Here is a 21,568-nt window from a genome sequence, read left to right as displayed (position 1 = left end):
ACACTAAAAGGTTTGTTTTTGGTGCAAAATCTATGCTAACATGTTTTAAATACATTTATGGGGCTTTCTGGGTGATTTTCTTATGAATCTTATCCTGGAGTGAATTTACAAGTCTATACAAATGCCAGTCTAGTTATTTCTCCTTGACTATCTTCCAGCACTTGTGTTTTTTTGTGTTATCTTGCCTCTTTTTAGTTCTTCCTGCTTGCTAATTTCTTCCTTCTTCACTTTATCGCCTCTGCCCTTATAAGGAAGTCGATCGGTGCGTTGTTGAGGAGGAGGAAATGGCGCGCGGTGGCTGATGGGAACTCGGTTAGATACAGGAAGACTAGAGACACGGAAACTAGAGACCAAACACACCCACTGGATTAGACAGGGGGAAAAAAACTCGCTTGAAACTTATAAACGTTTGCTAGAAGTCGAAGGTAAGGGAATGAGTTTGTAATGTAATGCGTTGAAGTGTGATGAGTCTGTCATTAAAATCGGAGTTGTTGTGATATACCGACGGTATAAATCTGGTCATGACAAAGAGGCTCTGCGGCGGCTTCCAGCCGTTAGGCGGTGAAATCACAGGCGGTGACACGGCACTGCTGTGTTAGGCGTGTTTTTTATTATTTTTATTGTAGCTCAGAAGGTTTGTGTACAGGAAGTCAGGGTGTTTCGTTTAGGACAGAATGTGTGGTGATAAATCAGAGTATTTCATTCAAATCGTGCGACTGAAAAGAAAGTGGTTGTCTTTGTACATTTCTACTGTTTGTGCAAAGTGAGCAGATTCACAGCACCAGGAAATAGCAGGAGAGACTCAGCCGTGTGAGTGTGTGTGTGAGTGTGTATTCGAGTGTGTGTGTGAGTGTGTATTCGAGTGTGTGTGTGAGTGTGTATTCGAGTGTGTGTGTGAGTGTGTATTCGAGTGTGAGTGTGTATTCGAGTGTGTGTGTGAGTGTGTATTCGAGTGTGAGTGTGTATTCGAGTGTGTGTGTGAGTGTGTATTCGAGTGTGAGTGTGTATTCGAGTGTGTGTGTGAGTGTGTATTCGAGTGTGTGTGTGAGTGTGTATTCGAGTGTGAGTGTGTATTCGAGTGTGAGTGTGTATTCGAGAGTGTGTGTGAGTGTGTATTCGAGTGTGTGTGTGTGTGTATTCGAGTGTGTGTGTGAGTGTGTATTCGAGTGTGTGTGTGAGTGTGTATTCGAGTGTGTGTGTGAGTGTGTATTCGAGTGTGTGTGTGAGTGTGTATTCGAGTGTGTGTGTGAGTGTGTATTCGAGTGTGTGTGTGAGTGTGTATTCGAGTGTGTGTGTGAGTGTGTATTCGAGTGTGTGTGTGAGTGTGTATTCGAGTGTGTGTGTGAGTGTGTATTCGAGTGTGTGTGTGAGTGTGTTCGAGTGTGTGTGTGAGTGTGTATTCGAGTGTGTGTGAGTGTGTATTCGAGTGTGTGTGTGAGTGTGTATTCGAGTGTGTGTGTGAGTGTGTATTCGAGTGTGTGTGTGAGTGTGTATTCGAGTGTGTGTGTGAGTGTGTATTCGAGAGTGTGTGTGTGAGTGTGTATTCGAGTGTGTGTGTGTGTGTGTGTATTCGAGTGTGTGTGTGTGTGTGTATTCGAGTGTGTGTGTGTGTGTATTCGAGTGTGTGTGTGTGTGTGTTCGAGTGCGAGTGTGTGTGTTCGAGTGCGAGTGTGTGTGTTCGAGTGCGAGTGTGTGTGTTCGAGTGCGAGTGTGTGTGTTCGAGTGCGAGTGTGTGTGTTCGAGTGCGAGTGTGTGTGTTCGAGTGCGAGTGCGTGTGTGTTCGAGTGCGAGTGCGTGTGTGTTCGAGTGCGAGTGCGTGTGTGTTCGAGTGCGGGTGCGTGTGTGTTCGAGTGCGGGTGCGTGTGTGTTCGAGTGCGGGTGCGTGTGTGTTCGAGTGCGGGTGCGTGTGTGTTCGAGTGCGGGTGCGTGTGTGTTCGAGTGCGGGTGCGTGTGTGTTCGAGTGCGGGTGCGTGTGTGTTCGAGTGCGGGTGCGTGTGTGTTCGAGTGCGGGTGCGTGTGTGTTCGAGTGCGGGTGCGTGTGTGTTCGAGTGCGGGTGCGTGTGTGTTCGAGTGCGGGTGCGTGTGTGTTCGAGTGCGGGTGCGTGTGTGTTCGAGTGCGAGTGTGTGTGTTCGAGTGCGGGTGCGTGTGTGTTCGAGTGCGGGTGCGTGTGTGTTCGAGTGCGGGTGCGTGTGTGTTCGAGTGCGGGTGCGTGTGTGTTCGAGTGCGGGTGCGTGTGTGTTCGAGTGCGGGTGCGTGTGTGTTCGAGTGCGGGTGCGTGTGTGTTCGAGTGCGGGTGCGTGTGTGTTCGAGTGCGGGTGCGTGTGTGTTCGAGTGCGGGTGCGTGTGTGTTCGAGTGCGGGTGCGTGTGTGTTCGAGTGCGGGTGCGTGTGTGTTCGAGTGCGGGTGCGTGTGTGTTCGAGTGCGGGTGCGTGTGTGTTCGAGTGCGGGTGCGTGTGTGTTCGAGTGCGGGTGCGTGTGTGTTCGAGTGCGGGTGTGTTCGAGTGCGAGTGTGTTCGTGTTCGAGTGTGCGTGTGTGTGTGTGTGTGTTCGTGTTCGAGTGTGCGTGTGTGTGTTCGTGTATTTGAGTGTGTGTGTTCGAGTGGGTGTGTTTTCTGAAATGAAATATTCAGTCATGTAAAATGTTCTAAATATTTTGTTTACTATAATGTCAGGAGTTTTCATTTCAGTCCCTATTCTAACTGGTTAATATATCTAAATCTTTACTGAACACTGCAGTGAATGTGGCACCACTCGCACGCCTGCTCTAAGAATGGATGTAATTTGTCCTACTTCTTCCAAGAAAGGGCACAAGTGACCCGTTTTTGTTGTCCACATTATACTGTAGCTTCGTCCTTTTATGTCTTTTGCAGATATGCTTAACCCCAAGGCTGTTAAACCATCACCACATAGTTTCCTACTGAACATTATAGGCTAGTGATTTTAGGCCTGAGGCTTTTGAACCCCAGGCTGTTTTTTTCTTTACATTGACCAAGAATTCCATCCATTTCTCATGGTTTTTGAAACAAATTAGAGATTTGCTTGTGTAAACAGTTTCTGGGGGGGGGTTTGGGACCCAGTGCAATTCTAGACCACATTTAAATGATGTTCTTGCATTTAAACACTGTCTCACTTTTGTTGAAAGTCTCCCATCGGTCTGTACGTTTTTACAGCTGTTTAATAAAAACCTGCAGGGTAGCTACAGAACAGTTGTATTAGTGATTTTACTTCCTATCCTGTTTGTGTTGGCAAACCCTTGTTCATGCTTTTCAGTGGACGAATATAAATTTCCTCCACGTTTGAACTATCTGAGAATCAAGAGAGTTTAAATTGTAGTTTGGGGAAACAGTTTTGAAGTCACGTTTTGTGCATTTGGGATCGGTGAGAATGGCCAAAATGGAAGTCTGCAGGTTATTTGCTTTGACATTCAAATTCTCTCAATTTCCCTTTCCTTCTCCCTTTGTATCTGATCTGTCTGAGAGGCTTCACAGTACCTCAGCTCTCTGCACTGTGAATCCTCTTGTATTGCTTGTATGCATGCATATACATCACTCGGTAAAAGAACTCTTGCTAACTGATATATAATTGCTATATGAGTTTCCCCTACAGAATAACACCAGGCATCGTTAAAATTAGGAGGTTGGTGGCACACCTGTGTTACCTGTGTTTTTCTTGCACTCAGGTGGACACAATGAGTCAGTCATTTGGATTGGTGGATCAGGTTTCTCTTGCATGAGACTGTAAGCTTTTCCTTGCATACAAAATAAATAAGCAAATAAGGACAATTCTGCTCAGCAATCTCCCAACAGTAGGCAAGGCAGCTGACATTGTTGTCTCCAAAATGTTGTTTTTTATTAAAATTTGAATAGTTTTGCAGTCGTTCGTTCTTCTGAGAGTCAGAGGTGTGCATTTTTTTCTTCTGAGAGGCACGTTGTGACATGTCTCACTATTTTGGGAGTCTCACAGTACATTATGTTGCAGACTGTGGTTTAGGGTGATATTATGTGGAGTTGTGCTTTTGTTGCCTTTTTTTGCATTTTTTTTTTTTTTTTATAATAGCAGTATATTCAACAAAGAGTTATGAAATGTCAGCATATTTGAGTGAAGGTTTGGCCTTTTAGATCGTGATTAGTCATTTCATGTTCTCCCCACTAACAGTGTGTTTCTCTCTGATAGGCATGGCAGAGCTGGGGAGTCTGGTGCAGAGGTTGGAGGTCGCTGTTGGCCGCCTGGAGGCTATTTCCAGCACTGGAGGCACAGGTGGCTCTGTGGCTTGTGGAGGTATTGCAAATTGTCTCTGCAAACACAGTCTCATTCCTTTTTACTTATCGAGTGCAAAACGTGTTTTTGCTGGAGTTTAAAAGACATGTGACTGCCAAACTCAGGCTGTTTTTACATAGTAAAATCATCAGTGAATTTGAATGAACATGATCTGTTCTCTGTCTGTAGCTGTGTCTGCATATGTGGAGGCCTTTGATGGCGTGATCTCTGGCCCTGTTGCTGAATATGTCACCCTGAGTCAGAAGATAGGTGGCGATGTTCAGAAGCATGTATGTAAATCAGTGCTTACAGATAAGCCATTTTACTCACAATTCTTGTGACCTTCAGCTGTGTTTTTTTGCCATGTTCAGTATATAATCTGGATTTTCTGTAGGCTGATATGATGAAGCAAGCTTTCACCAGTCAGAGGCAGCTTCTGGTGACAGCCTCTGTCTCCCAGAAACCCTCTGATGTAAGTAAAATTTACATAGCTTTGATCACAATTCTTTCTACTGAGTTTTGTTAAATGATAATCAGATTTGTTGCAGTTAATTAAGTCTAATTTGTCGCATGTGTGGGGTCTTAGGCAGTCCTGACATCTCTGCTGGCTCCAGTGTCTAAACTGATTCAGCAAGTGCAGTCGTTCCGGGAGCAGAACCGCACCTCTCCTTTCTTCAACCACCTCTCTGCTGTCAGCGAAAGTGTGCCTGCCCTCGGCTGGGTCGCCATGGTGAGTGTGCTCCCGCTATGCGTGTGTGGTCATTTACCAAAACCTTGTGTTTTTTGATTGAAACAATCCATTCGTTCATGCAGAAAAAAGTATTGTACAGTGTGACCGAATGCTATGTTTTTTTTGTGATCTGGTGACAAAGGCTCAGTGTTTCAGCCTTGTAGCTTGAGTCATTTGTGTCTTGAAATTTTTTTATTTAACAGTAATCTAGAATTTAGAGAGAGATGTTTTTGTTCCACTGTCGTTCAAACCCGAATGTTGAGATTTACATAAATAGAAATCTGGTTGGAAAACTAAATAACCTCTCTTTCATTTTGTTAGGCCCCTAAGCCAGGTCCTTATGTCAAGGAAATGCAGGATGCTGCCATGTTCTACACAAACCGTGTGCTCAAGGATTACAAAGACAAGTAAAGTGGCTTCTTTATTGCTTGATTGTTTTATCCATATTTTTTTATCCTAAATCATTTGTTAATTGTCTGTCTTATTCTACAGGGACAAAACTCATGTGGACTGGGTTAAAGCCTACTTGTCAATCTGGACTGAGCTGCAAACATACATAAAGCAACATCACACCACCGGACTGGTCTGGAGCAAGAGTGTGAGTTTTTGGCTTAATTCCTGTTTTGATTTGTGGTTTTCTACTAATTATAACGGTTTTTTATTATTATTATTATTATTATTATTATTGTTATTATTATTATTATTATTATTATTGTTTTGTATGTCCCACAGGGTCCAGTTGCCTCAGCATCTTCCGCTGCTCCAAGCGGTGGAGCTGCTCCTCCTCCTCCTCCTGGCCCCCCTCCTCCAGCTGCTGATCTGGACAAGGCAGGAGGTGGAGATTCAGGCCCTGCAACCCGTAATGCTCTCTTTGCCTCCCTCAACAAGGGAGCTGACATTACTAAAGGTAAAATTTAGACTAAGCTCATTACTGTAGTGTGTTCTGAATGATGGTGTTTTTTTTGTCTGATTTGCTTTAATGGTATTGGCTGTAAACAAGGTCAAACAGTCTCAAAGGCTTACAGAAATTAAGTGAGGTAGATTATGATTGTTATAAACATCATTTGAATAAAGGTACATGCCACAATTACATCAACAGATTTATTTGTTTATAAGCTACATTACAACTACAAGTTAACCTCTGTGGTTTATTTATTACCCCTCATGGTTCTGAATGTTGCTTTTATTACCATGTACTTTAAAGGTGTATCGGTCATGGAAATATTTATGGCACAGATAAGCCAGCTGTACATGTACAGTATGATTATCTAATCATGTGTATTTGAGAGTGTGTGTGTATTGGAGTGTGTATTGGAGTGTGTGTGTTCAAGTTCAATAAATAAATCATCAGATATATGAGGAGTAACTCTATAGTCATAGTGTAGTTGTCAGTGAGGTCATTTGCAATTCAGTTAATTTATTTGATGCAATAAAGTGGTCATAAATGTACTGGGCTGAAGACAAGGTCATTTTCTATGCCTTAATCTGTGTCTTTATAACACATTCAGGGCTGAAGCATGTGTCTGATGACCAGAAGACCCACAAGAATCCTAACCTGCGGTCTCAAGCAGGCCTCTTGCAGTCAGGACCCAAACCTTTCTCAGCCGCCCGGCCAACTGCCACTACTACCCCAGCCCGCTCTCTGCCTCCTGTGCTGGAGCTGGACGGCAAAAAATGGAGAGTGGTAAGTGCAAAGGATTGTGACTGAGACTGCGGAATTAACATTGCTGCCATTAAGGAGATTATTTTTCTCTGCTTCCATCTTCTCAATTTCTATTGGCTTTTCAATGTAATTGACAGGAGAACCATGAAGGTGCTCAGGGCCTTGTGATCAGCGACACCGAGCTCAAACAGGTGGTTTATGCCTTCAAGTGCAACAACAGCACTCTGCAGATAAAGGGAAAAATCAACTCCATCACTTTAGGTAAGTATGCAACACCGATCCTGCTTCACTGAGACACGTGCAAAATATTTAAAAACTATATTCCATGTCACTTTCTCTAAAATTCATTTCAGAGTTTGAGGGAAATTTTTTTCAACCATGTCACTTTCTCTGTAGATAACTGCAAGAAATTGGGTCTTGTTTTTGATGATGTTGTTGGTATTGTGGAGGTGATCAACTGCAAAGATGTTAAAGTTCAGGTGAGTATGTGTATAAACTGACTCAAGCTAAATAGAGAACACATTTGATTAGGGCTGTCTAGTTCACTGAATATAAAGCTAGTGAAACTCCGTTGTTGAAGAAATGTCCCTTTTTGTTTAATACAGGCAAAATAGTTCTGAATGATATAGTCCATGAATTACATTCCCTTTTATTTATGAAATACGTTTTAAACTGGATATAAAAAGAAAATCAAACAAGTGGCATAAGTCATTATTTCAATTTAATCTTTTCGATACGTTTCTTAAAGACTGAATCTTAACATATAAACCAAAATTAATATACATACATTTAAAAGAAATGTATTTGAATGCTAAATCCATCATGATGGCCTTACATGACCTTTGTTGTAGCACACCTGTTCTTGTTACATATTTGAATGTCTTCTGTATATGCAGGTTTTGGGCAAGGTTCCAACCATTTCCATCAATAAAACGGATGGTTGCCATGTTTACCTGAGCAAGGACTCTCTGTCATGTGAGATCGTCAGTGCTAAGAGCTCAGAGATGAATGTGCTGGTGCCTGGCAAAGATGGAGACTTTGTGAGTGATGGAGTGAATTATGTGACGAATAAGATGAATGTCCAAGAAATACAAATGTGCAATATGGTAATGAAGTTTAATTTTATTGTTACTTTCTTGTTTTTGTTTTTTTTCCCCCAGACTGAGATCCCTGTTCCTGAGCAATTCAAAACTGTATGGGATGGCAAAAAGCTGGTCACTACGGCCACAGAGATTGCAGGATAAGGGTTTCACCTACAATACTCCACCCCTTTTGCCAATGTCTACCTGATTGGCTGACCAACTATCCAATGGCAAACAAAACTGAAATGGTAATCTTGCCCACACTTCCCATTAGCCAATCAGAGGTGTGGCTGAACATTCCTTCAGCCAATGAGATGGCTGTTTGCTTTATGCAGCATAATGAAACTTTTCATTCTATTTGATGTTTAATAGCAATTGTTGTTGCCAACAATCAAGTTGTTTTGCTGTTTTTAAGCATTTCAAGGAAAATAAAGTGTAAACAGCCAAAATGATGCATATATTCTTTATATTCAGTAGTTATTTTTGTCTAATTTTTGGTCTTCTAATTGTTTTTGTTTAATTTGCTTAACATGATCAGGGTTAGAAGTTGTGTTCAGATTAGGGTGATTTTCTATTGTCTCTCTCTCTCAGAAGAATTCAATGCTAGACATTGAAGGTGAACTTATTTATGTTTTGGTGGTAATTGAAACTAATACTTGTGTTCTCAACCAAATTAGATGACTATTGGAGAAAATACTTGCATTATTGGTATATTTTCCTTCTCTTACTACTGAAGCAAAAGTAACAGATATTGAATAATATAAACAAATATTTCTTCCATTTCATATTGTATTCCAGCATATTGAACATTCCCTAAAACACTCCAAAGTAACATTCCATGAACTATCTGAAAATAAGAGGTACAATAAGGACAGTGGACAATTATGTAAGATGTCTTTTTTTTTTTTTCTTTAAACATTTTTAGGCATAAATGCAGCTGCAGAATTCCTGTCGAATTCCAGTCTTAACAAATTCAAATAGACCAGCCATTATTTTTTACATAATCCTCTTAAAAGCCCTTTTCCTCTCATAGCCCTTAGGCCATGTGAAATTTCTTTTTCTTTTTTGTCTTTTTATTTAAATTTGGTCAACAATTTTAATTCTGCTCTTTATTAGTACTGGAGTAAGATACCATTAAAATGGTTGCAATGAATGTCACTTTGTTCTGTCTGTAATTTTTGGTTTGAATTTTGTAGTATTGAATTCTCTAGTCACGTTTTTTTAGTCATATTTCCTGTTTTGTGAGTGTGTATTGTACAGGTTATCAAATTTAGGCTTCAGAAGCACAAATATACTTTGTGTCCTAGTGACCATCAGCTAATAATAAACCTTTACCTGTAATAATCAAGGGATGTGGAGCCAAAACAAATGTAATAAGTTTGCTTAAATTCCCTTTTATTTTCTAAAAGAGAACAGAGACTACACTTAACCAGTCTAAATGTTATACATAGCGGAACCATACCACGCTTTTAGTTTGCTACCTGACCATAAATAAAGTGCACACCCACATACTGCTTTCAGTGTTACATGACTTGGATCTAAAAGTCATCAGCATATCCAAATGTTGAGAAATACATTTAGATTTAAGCTACAAATCAGCACTGTGCTCTCACTTTGGTTTCTTAATCCCCATTTAACAGTTTCTGTACCTGTCAGTTTAGGGATGGCTGCCTTTTCAAAACTCCAAAAAGATGTCTGCTTTACCTTTCAAATATGTTTATTGTACCATCATCAAATGAACTTATGTTGTGCATTTCCCAAGCTCAGGGTTGATGAACAGAGTATACAACAAAGAGCACATAACATTTACATTCCAAATCCAGTGAGCATCAGTTAAAACAATTGACTTTATTAGTTACCTTGCCATAAAATACCATTTACAGAAGAAACTGATAGCTATGCAAACTTAGTCAGTTCTGTCAATCAGATACACTAGAACCTGAAACCCAGTTCATGATGCTTAACAGGAAAAGAGAAGCATAATTTGAACTTAGAATTAATTAAATGTACCCAAACTGAACTCTACAATTTCGGTCTTAAAACATGTAAAAAGGAAAACAGCATGATTAAAAAGATTACAGAAAAGAAGATTAAAAAATATGAAATATGTTACAAGTGGCCAAAATTGAGTTTATCTTAAATGCTCTTGCTGAGAAGTCCAAAGATTTTCCTTGAATTTTTACAGCTATGTGAATGGGACATACAAAATATCTTACTGTTTGCAGGTTTTATCTCAAATTTACATCCTAGACCTATATTTTGATATTTTTATGCATGATGAATTTAGGTTGAGGCTCAGGTGAATCTGACTGAACTCAGGTCAGCTTGATAAAGGAAACCATCAGTGCAATAATATTTAGCTATTTTCTAGTAAGAATAATAATGTCATTAGATTGATAGGCTTAAGTAGTACAGCATTATGGTATGAGCGCACATGGGATCTGTTTCTTCTTGTTACTGATCTGGTATTAACACCGCCAGCTGGGCGATTACCTCAAAAATGGGATTAAATTGGTGTTAAACCACTCTTGAGTAAACTGTAAATGATCTCCGTCAGTCTTGAGAAACACCAATTTTCCAGCTTTTTTCATCTCTGCCAGTCCCAGGCGATCCTAAAAAACATACAAGACACACTGATGGTTGCTTGGTTTGAAATTTCACTTGCAAAACAGGTAGCAGAACAGAAGTCTGTTGGTCTCAACCCTGATGCAACTTGGATGTTTCTCATCATGGATGGTCTAAAAATATAGTAAAATCTCAAATGTAGAAATTAGTTACCTAGGAAACTGCCATCTGTGAAATTCTTACCTCTTTAAATAAGGCACTTTCCAGCAAAGTCTCAGTCTCCTTAGCCTGACCAGTTTTGAAGAAGCCAAACCACTGAAATAAGGAAGCGAAATAATAAATGTAAGCAAAGGTGTGCAACTGATGAGCTTTTAATGAGTAGATTTTAATGCCAGACATTTTGTTACCTCAGATATCACAGGGTCCACAACGGTGTCTTGTAGAAACTTAACCATTACAAACTTCTCCAAAGTCATGAGGTTTTTCTTGTAGGTCTCATTCACCACCTTTAGGAAATGGAAATGAAATAAAGACATGATCAGATATGTTCTTATCTAAAACCTTATTTCATGTACCAGAAAGTTCACCTGGCACAAGCAACCTATAATAGGTTTTATTCATTCATTAATGACATTCTTTTGTATTACACTTTGTAAAAATAACAACTCGAAGAAAAACAGACGTACCCGCTCTTGATTTATATCAGCAAGAAACAGACTATGCTTTTTGTACAAGTCATCATTGAGTGGATCGTGCCAGTACTGCGCCTGCACCAAGCTAAAGCACAAGTATGTGCACAGTTAAGTAAGGAATAAAACACTTGTGGTGAGAACTTATAAGAAAATAATCAATAGGGTGGGTGTGATGCATTACCACCAAAAATGTATTATTTCTCAAGTAACAGTGTGTCCTGGAGTGTTACTATGAGCAAAGAACTATGCTCAATTGTTACAGAGAAACCAGCAAGTGCAAAGACCTGAAGCAGGGAGACTCCAGAGATGAAAAACTTACTAACCATTACAAAGACACTGACAGTTAAGACTCCTTGCATAAATGTTAAATAATCATCTCTTTGCAAATATTTTCACCATATTACCAACTATAAATCTATCACTTTAAATAACACATTTTTAAAATCTGTTTAGAAATTATAACATTTTAGAAAAAGTGCATTAATATAAACCTCTGACTTAAATTACAGTCAACGTTACTGACAGAACTGTTAAAGAAATTTAATCAACACCACCTGACCAGTCAGATTCATCAATTCATTGTTATATATGAATAAAAGATAACTCCTATTTTTCCATGGTCATGAATAATCAATGACTGTTTAAAAACCTGTCACCACTGTCAAAGAAAATCACAATCTCACTGTTTCTGCACTGCATCTGTGTAGGCCCCTGAGTTTAGTGCCTTTCGGATCCAGTCACAAATATGAGAACTCTCACCAGGGCATCGAGGCAAACCATAAACTCCTGTAGCAAAGCAGAACAAAAACAACTGACAAACCAGGAACAAGAAAGAAACAAGAAATGAAAGAGACATGATAATGAAACCTGAACAAGTTAGTTTGTAACCTCAGTATAATAACACATCACATTTGGAAATGTGATACAAACTGTGCTTACCTTAAATATTTAACTATGTGTATATATTTCAAGTTGAGTCAATGAACCTGAATATGACTTTTGAATATGACTGACAAACAATTGCACAGTTCAGTTAAACAGCTATTTCCCTACCTTGATGCTGTCCACCAACTGAGATGAGAGTCTTCATTGGAGGGTTAGGACATCTCTGTGCCACAGCACGTCTAAGAAAAGAAAAGCACAAAACAGGAAAACATCAAAGTGTTTATTCACACTACAGATCATCATGAATCGTCTCCATTAACACAGTACTTACAGAAACTGTCCGCCCTGAGAGAAGCCCATTGCATTGTATCCTCCCTTCAGTTTAGGGTCCTTTGCTATTTTATCACATGCAAAGGCAACTTGCTCATTAACGTCCTTGAAAAATCCACTTTCTGTGTCCTGAAATACAGATTAATAAGCAAAACAACAACAAAAAATATAAGACAGAAAATGAAACAAAAAGAGTCCGTTACTTTTTGACATAAAACACAAGCTAAAACAAATAAAACACAGTGTATCAAGACATTTAACATGGGTACCTCTGCTATAGTTTTTCCAATCATAAGAGACAGCACGTATATACCAGGCAGTTGTTCTTCCACCATTTTCTTTATACCGCCCATACTCATAGGGTTGCAGCAGTTATCCCCTACACAAACATGATTGAAAATAGTCTGTGTTCCAGGTCTGTCATTTATTAGATTACATTTTGCTTGCACTTTATCCTGGTTAGGGATTAGGATCCTATCCCCAGAACACCATAGAACATCAGTACATCACAGGGCACTATTTACACACTCAAACCAAGTGCTAATTAACCGACCTGCATATTTCACTTGACTTATATATTAATGTTTATTGTAATACAAGAAAGTAATACATTCCACTATTATATGCATTTGCATCTTATATAATACTCATAAATGATATAGAAAATCATTCTAACATTACTTAATACTGGACACAGTAGTTGTCTTACCCATTCCATGCCATATGACCAAAGGGATGGAGGTATTGGACCCTTGCGCTGCTCCAGAGATTAAAAGCAGTGATCCGAAGAGCAGCAGCGATGCCATGTTTGGTCTGCAGTGGTCAACAAAAGAACTGAACAATTTACAGAGATGTCAACAGTAAAGCACGTGACTACTGCACAGGGAAGTGCTACAGACTGAAGGTGAAAGAAATACTGAAATGCTTACATTTACAGCAGACACCCTTATCCAGAGTGACTTACAATTTATTTCAATTTATACAAATGAGCAATTGAGGGTTAGGGGCCTTGCTCAGGGGCCCCAACAGTTGCAGTCTAGTGGAGCTGGGATTCGAACCCATGACCTTCTGATCAGTAATCCAACACCTTAAACACTAGGCTACCACATCCCTTCTTACATGATTCTAATGCTTCTTGCATGCTTCTTACATGTTTCTTACGGTCACAAATAAGTGACGTCATTCGTTGTCGTGGAGTGTTTGCTTGGATTCCATGGAGTTTTACTCGCTATGAACAACATTGACTTTATAATTCATCAGATACATCGATTAGGCCAGTATTCCAACTGTGCAAGACTTACTTACAGCTAATTAAACACGTCTGATTATGCAAAGCTGCAAAATTACGCATACTTACTGAGTCACTTCCTGAATTCGGCACCGATTCGAATGACAGTGAAAAACAAACGAAAGCGCCTTCGCTTTGTATCCGGCACAAAAACACAAGTGCTTTATATCATGGGTGAAAGATTCGAACCTGAATGAGTTACGTTTGGTCAATCCGCATGCTTTAGAGATCAGTGTTTTCAGAGACTTTCGGTCATATGATCGACTCGTTAAAGCGGGTTTGTTCACACAGCGCAACGGCTGCGCACATTCAGTCTTATCCAAATAGTGTACGTCTTTGCTTTCCGATATCTGCTTGTTTAAGATTTGTTTCATTGAACATACCTCTACTATTAACAACAATAACAATGTGAACGACTGACTGGTTATTTCCAATGTAGATTGTACTTACTAATACAAACATCTTTTAAAAGAACATTTACATTATGTGGTAAGAAACATTTAATATGATCTATAAGAAATAAATATGTAAAGCTTTTACTTTTTTAGAGTAAAAAACCATTACACTGTATTAATATTGTATATGGAAAAGTCAGTATGTACTGTTAATATAGACTTTTTAGAACATTGTATACTTTATATGTCTGATCAAGCTGACCTATATAACTTTTTATATGTCTAAGAAAACAGAGTTTATACAAATTCTATATATTTCAAAATTCACTGAGTGTTAAGTGTAATGAAATCAGTTAACATGCATCATTAATGGACACCTTATCAATTTTTAAGTAGATGCTTAAATAACATTAGTTAATAACAACAGTTAGAACATTTAAGGTTTGAGTGCACAGACTTGATTGCGAGAGGAACTTGAGTTGGTCACAAGTAAAACATGAACATTTGCAGTCATAAGACTCCCATATCATAAACATTGGTGTGACTAGAGCAGTTATAGTTTTAGATGTCTAACAGGATCAGGACAAACTTGTGTCTCTTGAATCAGACCCCAGTAAAGGTGTAGTTTTGAATTACTGATGGCATTATATCTCTTAATAAGCTCTTTTTCCACATACAGGAGTACGTGAGTAGGTGAAAAAGTTATAAAACTGGATCAGTGATTAGCTACAATAAACCTCAACCCGGAGGGTTTTTATTTGGTAAGTTATTAAACAGAAAGTCTTTACAAATCACACTTTGTGCTCTGAAATATTGACCTGTGCATATTTTTTTCTGCCTGCAAAGAAGCACTTGTTTCTCAAAGCCTTATAGTTTTTTTAAGAACAGAGTTCAGTATTAGATGATTTAATTGGATTGTTTTCTGATGCAGGACTTGTGGACGCTATGGTTTGATGAGCACATCTTAAAATTGTTGCCCTTGAACATTTATAATGGCCCTACGTGATGGATGGTCTAGTCCCTCAACTGTGGATGATACATTTTTCGATCAGGAAGGAGAGGAAACACCGCTGCTGCAGAAACACTCAGAACAACATACAGGTTTGTTTCCTATAAATGTTTACATGTAATTGCATTTCATTTTTAAGATTACAATTTTGCAATATCTGATTAAACATGTTTAGTCATAAATCTGTTTTGGATTATTTGAGATTACAGAAATTATTTGAGTCGTTGGCTGATCTGAGTCAATGCAAATGTAACAGTAGAAAATTCTGGCTACTTGTCTGATTTTAAGGCTGTATAGGTTTTCTGAAATATCTGATGGTGTTAAAGTATATTCATTAAGAATGGATGTTACCATGTCACAAACACCATTGCTTGTTTGTGCATTTTCTGATTCAGAGAAAATACTGTTAACAATGTGTTACTGAATTTAAGGACGTATTTCTCAATATTGACTTTGATAAAGTTCTTCTTTAGCAGTGAAGGAAACGAGTGTCAACATTGGTTAACATGTTAAACCCCATCTGTAGACTACAGCAAACAGTAACATCTGCACATATATTTCTTTTCTCCAATAATCACGTCTGCGCATTTTTGAGAACTTGAAATGACCATTTTTATCATTTTAAACTTATACTTTTCCAGATTCACATTTTTAAGATATCCAGTGAACCTTGTTGCCACAGAGAAACTGAACCATTAGATTTTTACCTTTCAGTTTTACCTATCAGTGCCTACTCTGTCAAAATAGTCTAACAAAGTTGTACCCTTAGCTACTTGGTTACTGTAGGCCATAGGTCACTAACAGGTGGACCGCGGTCCGGGTCCGGACCCAGAAGCTGCCCAATCCGGACCCGGACCTACAGCCAAAACAAAAGTTTATGATTTAAAACTTGACGTGGCGCTTTTATTTTATCGGCGCCGCTTTTGCGATCTTTACGGTAGTGGTAGTGGAAACACACAGACCAATTGCATGCGAATTAAGCCATCCCACGTTATAACACTCAGCCAATCAAGTCTGCGCATTCCTGAAGTAAACTGCGACTCAGCAGTGCAAGACAGATGAGAGAGAATTAGAGTAAAGTTACACGTGAAAGAAAGATAGATGTACATGTAGAAAACAATGGGAGAGAAACAGACGAGTGAGACGGAGAAAGCGAGAGAAACAGACGAGTGAGACGGAGAAAGCGAGAGAAACAGACGAGTGAGACGGAGAAAGGGAGAGAAACAGACGAGTGAGACGGAGACTGAACTCTGTTCACACTTCCCACTTCCCACTAAATCAGTGTGTCTCATATGTACAGAAACCGTGGCACTTATTAAAAGTGACAATGTGAAACGCTATTATGAGACAAAACATAAAGGTTTTGAACAAACATATCCGCTCAAATCTGAAGACAGCGTCCCAGGTCTGAGCAAAGTAGCCCTATACATCCTGACCATGTTTGGCTCTACATACAACTGTGAGGCAGCTTTCTCTACAATGAACATAATCAAAACTAAATATAGTTCCAGGGTCACTAATGAGCACCTCCACATGTGTATGAGAACGGCCCTGACTCCATTCAAGCCCAGGTTTAACATCCTGCCAAGCCAAGCTAGAGCTCAGGTCTCTCACTGAGATATAAAAGGGAAAGTTAAGCACTTTATTTAAATATACACAATTTTCACATTTTATTTATTTTCTCTTATTTTGAAATGTAACCCTACTTTTATTTATTTAATGAGATAACGTTGTACATATCTACAATCATACATATGTTCGGTTCTATGTTACGTGACAATAAATATTGTCAAAAAGTATTTAAATTGTACTGAATTTATTTGATTTGACAGTCAGTTATTGATTGCTTGCAGATGTTGATACAACTACAAGGCTACTTAAATATATATCACATTAACTAGTGAGACATTATGATCTTCCGGACCGTCGCTTCATACTGGACCTCTTTAAATTTTAGTTGAATACCTCTGCTGTAGGCCATGCTGAAATCACATTTGAAATATAATGCACATTTTTGTCATTTATATTACCACAAGCATTTACGTAATTCAAAAACAGTATGGCAAATTTAGTGTCAAATTAAAGATATTTGTACAGAACCAGTCCATGTTTTAAAAGCTGGGAGAAATTTGAACCTAAATAAATAGAACATGTGAAACTTCAACAAAAAGTAACTTAAGGTCGGGATCGAACTAGAGACCCTGGAGTGGTGATGTAGCAAATTTTTTTTTTAACTCTGTCTGTAAAAGGTGTCAATGATTACACAAGATGACTTATATTTACCCAATAATATGCTAGTTACTGTGCCATTGGTTTGCTTGTAAATTGTTTGTATTTTCTGGATGTGAACAGTATCTCCTCAGTGCTGCTCTGTGCGATACAACCTGGCCTTCATGATGTTCCTCGGTTTCGCTGTGGTGTACGGGCTCCGGGTCAATCTCAGTGTCGCCATGGTCGCTATGGTCAATACAACTGGTATCCAGCCGGTGTTTAATGACAGTGAATCAAAGGAATGTCCAGCATCTTCTACTACCTCTAACAACAGCAATGAAAACCTTGATCAGCCAGATGGGGTGAGCGCTTTAGTCCACTTTCCCAACTTTAGCATGTGTAAAGAGAAATTTCAGTGATTATTTTGCTTAAAGGCCACTGCACTTCCTGCACTCCTGGTTTCCTGTAGTATAGTGTAATATACTGTTTTTATCACCCTGTGTCATTCTCATGTCTCTCAGATACCAAGATACCCATGGAATCCTCAGACTCAGGGAATGCTGCTTGGTGCTTTCTTTTTTGGGTATATATTCACCCAGGTCCCCGGGGGATACCTGTCAGGTCTCTGTGGTGGGAGTAGGTTCCTGGGAGGAGGGGTTTTGGGTACAGCAATCCTCACTATTCTTACTCCTCTGGCTGCTCAGCTTGGGATCAATTGGCTGTTTGCTCTAAGAGCTCTGGAGGGTTTTGGAGAGGTGAGTACACATTAAAAATTTTTTTTTAATATTGACATTATCACAATTCATTTTCATGTAATACCACTGATCGAGCCTGGACATAGAAGTGTTTTTTGTGTTAAGGGCGTGACATTCCCTGCCATGATGGCTATGTGGGCCTGCTGGGCACCTCCGTTGGAGAGAGCTCGTCTGATGACTATCTCAGGAGCAGGAGGAAATTTTGGTGCTTTCGTTGCTTTCCCTCTTACAGGCTTCATATGTCACAGTATGGGCTGGCCTGCAGTCTTCTACTGCTGTGGTAATGAGCTAAATCTAATGTATACATCTTCCTTAAATGCTATTAAAAGTAACTTTTCACAAATATTGTGTGATATACATCAATTGTTAAGTAACTATACTTGTCTTGGTATGCATTTAAAATACACATATCTTAGATTGTAAGTGTTTTTTTTTTTTTCCCGTGGAGTAAATTTCAACATTTGTAGAAATCACTGGCATGGCGATCAGTCTTTATTCTTACATTTTGCCACCAGGGGGCGCAGGATGTCTTTGGGCAGTATTGTGGTTCTTCATGGTGTCAGATGAACCTCGCACACATCCAAGAATAACTGACAGAGAAAAAGAATACATTATCAACTCTATAGGCTCAGAGGTATTAAGTTATCAATGAATAATGAGTTGCAGATAAAATAGTGTAGTATTTTTGTACATAGTTATTTGAAATTATCCTCAGTAGTGATATTTAGACCTGATCCCTCTCAGATGCTACACATGGCAATGTAAGAAGATGTTGGTTTAAATATCTTGATCTTATTTAGGCCTAAATGTCATCAGCAGTTACTATTGCAAATAATAATAATACTAATAATAATAATAATAATAATACCTTTCTCTACTGTACAGGGAGGTTCTCACGGTTGGTCGGTGCCGTTGTTGCCCTTGGTGCACTCAGGCCCTCTCTGGGCCATCATCATCACACAGATGTGTGCTAACTGGTCTTATTACACTCTGCTTACCTCGCTGCCTACCTACATGGACACAATTCTGCACTTTGACCTGCGCCAGGTAAGAATATTTAAAGGCCCACTGGCTTCTCTGTCTTAGAGCAACATGCATAAATTCTTACAAATAGTGTCTATGAATATCAACCACAATTGGACAAACATACACTACATTATGATATGAAGACATGATATCTAACATTCTCTTACACTGTGGTGTAGAACTCCTTCCTGTCAGCCTTACCCTACTTGGGTGGCTGGTTGTTCTCTCTCCTCTCAGGTGTGTGTGCAGACAAACTTTTGGAGAAGGAGATACTAAGTGTAACGTCTGTCCGCAAAATCTTCACTTCTGCAGGTTAGTGGCAGCAATTAAGGTCAATCATCTTGAGATGGATTTACCCCCTTACCTTTGGTGGAAAGACATTATTCAATTTAATAATAATTGTATAGCAAAATGTTTTGTCTATGTGTTTCTACAGGCATGCTCATCCCAGCAGGACTCCTGGTTGCTGTTGGATTCTCTGGGTGCAGTGGCATCCTGGCTGTTACCTTTCTCACACTCTCCAGCACTTTTGGGGGCATCAGTTCAGCTGGAGTCTTCATAAACCAGATTGATATTGCTCCTCAGTATGGACTTTATATTCTTCTGATATCATAGGCTTGATGGTTCATGTGTGTAGAAATATGCTACAGTACTGTGGAATAAAAGAAGAGGCCAGCCTTTTATTTTCCTTCAAATGGCCATAATTATTATTCATTACTTGGTGTCAAACAGTAATGACGGGAAAATCTTCACTACATTAACTCCATTTTCATTCAAACTGTCACATATTTATTCAGTTTAGTATTATTATTATTATTATTATTATTGTTGTTGAAGTTTAGTATTACAAAAATAAATATTTTAAAGATTTTGTACATTTTTAATGCTGAACACCTTGTGTGTGATTTTCTGTTTCATAAATGTTCCCCATCATTAAAGTTTCTTATTGTTTACACAAAGGTCTTTAGTAAATTTGAAATTTAATTTTGCGTAAATCTTCCTGTATATTTTTCTTCTTCCCTTGTTCTCAGGTATTCTGGCTTTCTGCAAGGGATCACCAACACCTTTGGCACAATCCCAGGAATACTTGCACCGGTGATAACGGGTCAACTTACCAAAGACGTGAGCTATTATTACATACTAATCACTTATAACACACCACACACAAACTTATTTCCTTACAATCCCCAATTCTCTTTAAAGCATACTCTGATGGGCTGGAGGAAGGTTTTCTATGTGTCAGCAGGAGTGAATGTATTTGGAGCCTTATACTACACACTGTTTGGCAGTGGAAAGATCCAAGCTTGGGCTCTAAAGGAGAACAAAGAGACAGTCAGTACACCGTGAACCTGTTACAGTCTGCACTATATTTAAATTATTGACTTGAATTATTAAATGACATTTACTAATTAATGTTCTTAATATAGTACACAAAAATTAATAATATGTGAATAAGGGAAGCAGTATGTTTAACTGTATATTTGTATAGAATCCATTATAATCACTAATGTGGTTCATTTGAAAGTAGGTACCATTTAAGGACATTTCCTGGGAATAACTATTGCCTCTTATAATACTGGAATGCTGCTACATTTCATTTGATTTAATAGAAAAACATAAAACACCAGCACCACCTTTACAGTGTGTGCCGATTCTTACACAATGTCATTTTTCAAACCATTTTGTTTACTTCGACAGTTTATACACATGTATAGAAACACATCCCTTTCTTACTCTCTTATGTTTTTACACTTTTTAAAAATGTTTAATAACTAAATGTTTTCAGCCACTGAATACAATAACTGTAGCATTGAAAGATTGGAGTTTTATACTGTTTTAGATACAACTTACATACAAGCGAGTTTTTTTTTACTGATCCTGTTCATGGAAACTTTTGATTTTTATTTGTTGATTTAAAAAATGTTTGTACCTGTTATATTTTGGCTATATTTTATATGGCTTTTTAACATATAACAGCTTTAATATTAGTAATTGGGAATGCATTATGGCTTGTGGTAAAGGAAAATGAAAGTGTATTCTGTATATGAGGCTGAATAGCACATTAATCAACCTGTTCTAGTCATAAGTAGTTATAGTTTAACTGTTCGTTCTGTTGATACAGCAAGACTCTACAACATATTTCTATGTATGCTGGTATTTTTCTAAAGCATGATTAACCAAAAGGTTTTTTTTAATGAGAAAAATCAATACAAGCTCCTTGTTATTGTTGTACACTGCCAAACTATTTCACATGATCACATCAGTTTGAGTGATAAGCATGTGATCCTGATGGGATACAAACAAGGGAAGTAGGTGGGGTTTATCTTAATAATAGAAAATTAAGTGGTGTCAATGCTAAAGTATGCGAAGACCTTACACACATCATACACCAGCTGCATAAATACCATTAAATTTTTATTGAATAATATAACAAAATTGATTAGTACTGCTAGTCTATTTACTGATTGTGCTTACAGTACTGCTTTTTTTTTACAGTGTAATAATAAAATTATTAATATTAATTTCTTAATTTATAAAGCATTTTAATGAATGCTTTAGCAGCCACAAAAACTAAGGAAGGCTAATAAGTAGGCATTATGGAAGTCTTAATAAAGCGTTCTCATTTACCTAATTATAAATATTAAAGAATTTTAAAGAAATGTGTGTGAATTGAAATCT

The 21,568-nt window shown here is 38.5% G+C and overlaps 3 protein-coding genes across 5 annotated transcripts; 2 read left to right on the top strand and 1 right to left on the bottom strand.

Annotated features, from left to right (window-relative positions):
- The first annotated feature begins 267 nt into the window (after positions 1 to 267).
- Positions 268 to 9,242, top strand: cap1 (CAP, adenylate cyclase-associated protein 1 (yeast)). Its single transcript, XM_060857112.1, has 13 exons — positions 268 to 425; positions 4,175 to 4,279; positions 4,448 to 4,548; positions 4,653 to 4,730; positions 4,845 to 4,988; positions 5,310 to 5,395; positions 5,481 to 5,586; positions 5,721 to 5,895; positions 6,497 to 6,672; positions 6,789 to 6,912; positions 7,048 to 7,130; positions 7,548 to 7,691; positions 7,812 to 9,242. The coding sequence occupies exons 1-13, from the start codon at positions 302 to 304 to the stop codon at positions 7,893 to 7,895; spliced, it is 1,530 nt and encodes a 509-aa protein (XP_060713095.1). The 5' UTR covers positions 268 to 301; the 3' UTR covers positions 7,896 to 9,242.
- Positions 9,243 to 9,432: 190 nt separating this feature from the next.
- ppt1 (palmitoyl-protein thioesterase 1 (ceroid-lipofuscinosis, neuronal 1, infantile)) lies at positions 9,433 to 13,878 on the bottom strand. Of its 3 annotated transcripts, none has more exons than XM_060857113.1 (10): positions 13,683 to 13,878; positions 12,915 to 13,018; positions 12,475 to 12,584; positions 12,207 to 12,334; positions 12,044 to 12,114; positions 11,674 to 11,776; positions 10,985 to 11,075; positions 10,706 to 10,804; positions 10,542 to 10,613; positions 9,433 to 10,345 (listed from the first exon to the last, which is right to left on the bottom strand). In XM_060857113.1, the coding sequence occupies exons 1-10, from the start codon at positions 13,865 to 13,867 to the stop codon at positions 10,223 to 10,225; spliced, it is 1,086 nt and encodes a 361-aa protein (XP_060713096.1). In that variant the 5' UTR covers positions 13,868 to 13,878; the 3' UTR covers positions 9,433 to 10,222. The 3 variants fall into 3 exon arrangements, with proteins under 3 accessions (XP_060713096.1, XP_060713097.1, XP_060713099.1); XM_060857114.1 differs by having other exon boundaries at positions 13,563 to 13,687; XM_060857116.1 differs by lacking the exon at positions 13,683 to 13,878 and adding an exon at positions 13,563 to 13,675 and having other exon boundaries at positions 12,915 to 13,039.
- si:ch1073-513e17.1 (sialin) lies at positions 13,637 to 21,549 on the top strand. The gene is made up of 12 exons (XM_060857111.1): positions 13,637 to 13,982; positions 14,568 to 14,649; positions 14,820 to 14,989; positions 17,250 to 17,470; positions 17,630 to 17,863; positions 17,969 to 18,143; positions 18,379 to 18,497; positions 18,749 to 18,910; positions 19,069 to 19,201; positions 19,326 to 19,473; positions 19,921 to 20,011; positions 20,093 to 21,549. The coding sequence occupies exons 3-12, from the start codon at positions 14,881 to 14,883 to the stop codon at positions 20,234 to 20,236; spliced, it is 1,536 nt and encodes a 511-aa protein (XP_060713094.1). The 5' UTR covers positions 13,637 to 13,982; positions 14,568 to 14,649; positions 14,820 to 14,880; the 3' UTR covers positions 20,237 to 21,549.
- Positions 21,550 to 21,568: the final 19 nt, after the last annotated feature.

Source organism: Tachysurus vachellii, chromosome 21 (assembly GCF_030014155.1).
Source record: "Tachysurus vachellii isolate PV-2020 chromosome 21, HZAU_Pvac_v1, whole genome shotgun sequence".
NCBI lineage: Eukaryota > Metazoa > Chordata > Actinopteri > Siluriformes > Bagridae > Tachysurus > Tachysurus vachellii.
This window is presented reverse-complemented; position numbering and strand designations above follow the sequence as displayed.

Excerpts from the sequence above, each read along its gene's own strand:
- ppt1 (XM_060857113.1), bottom strand. The coding sequence starts at position 13,867 with ATGAAACAAATCTTAAACAAGCAGATATCGGAAAGCAAAGACGTACAC. Across the intron at positions 12,585-12,914 it reads GGTCATATGGCATGGAATGG|GGGATAACTGCTGCAACCCT; the intron begins GTAAGACAACTA and ends ATGTTTGTGTAG. Across the intron at positions 12,115-12,206 it reads TCTCAGGGCGGACAGTTTCT|ACGTGCTGTGGCACAGAGAT; the intron begins GTAAGTACTGTG and ends TTCTTTTCTTAG.
- cap1 (XM_060857112.1), top strand. The coding sequence starts at position 302 with ATGGGAACTCGGTTAGATACAGGAAGACTAGAGACACGGAAACTAGAG. Across the intron at positions 5,587-5,720 it reads GACTGGTCTGGAGCAAGAGT|GGTCCAGTTGCCTCAGCATC; the intron begins GTGAGTTTTTGG and ends TATGTCCCACAG. Across the intron at positions 6,913-7,047 it reads AATCAACTCCATCACTTTAG|ATAACTGCAAGAAATTGGGT; the intron begins GTAAGTATGCAA and ends CTTTCTCTGTAG.
- si:ch1073-513e17.1 (XM_060857111.1), top strand. The coding sequence starts at position 14,881 with ATGGCCCTACGTGATGGATGGTCTAGTCCCTCAACTGTGGATGATACA. Across the intron at positions 17,864-17,968 it reads CTCTGGAGGGTTTTGGAGAG|GGCGTGACATTCCCTGCCAT; the intron begins GTGAGTACACAT and ends TTTTGTGTTAAG. Across the intron at positions 19,474-19,920 it reads CAGATTGATATTGCTCCTCA|GTATTCTGGCTTTCTGCAAG; the intron begins GTATGGACTTTA and ends CCTTGTTCTCAG.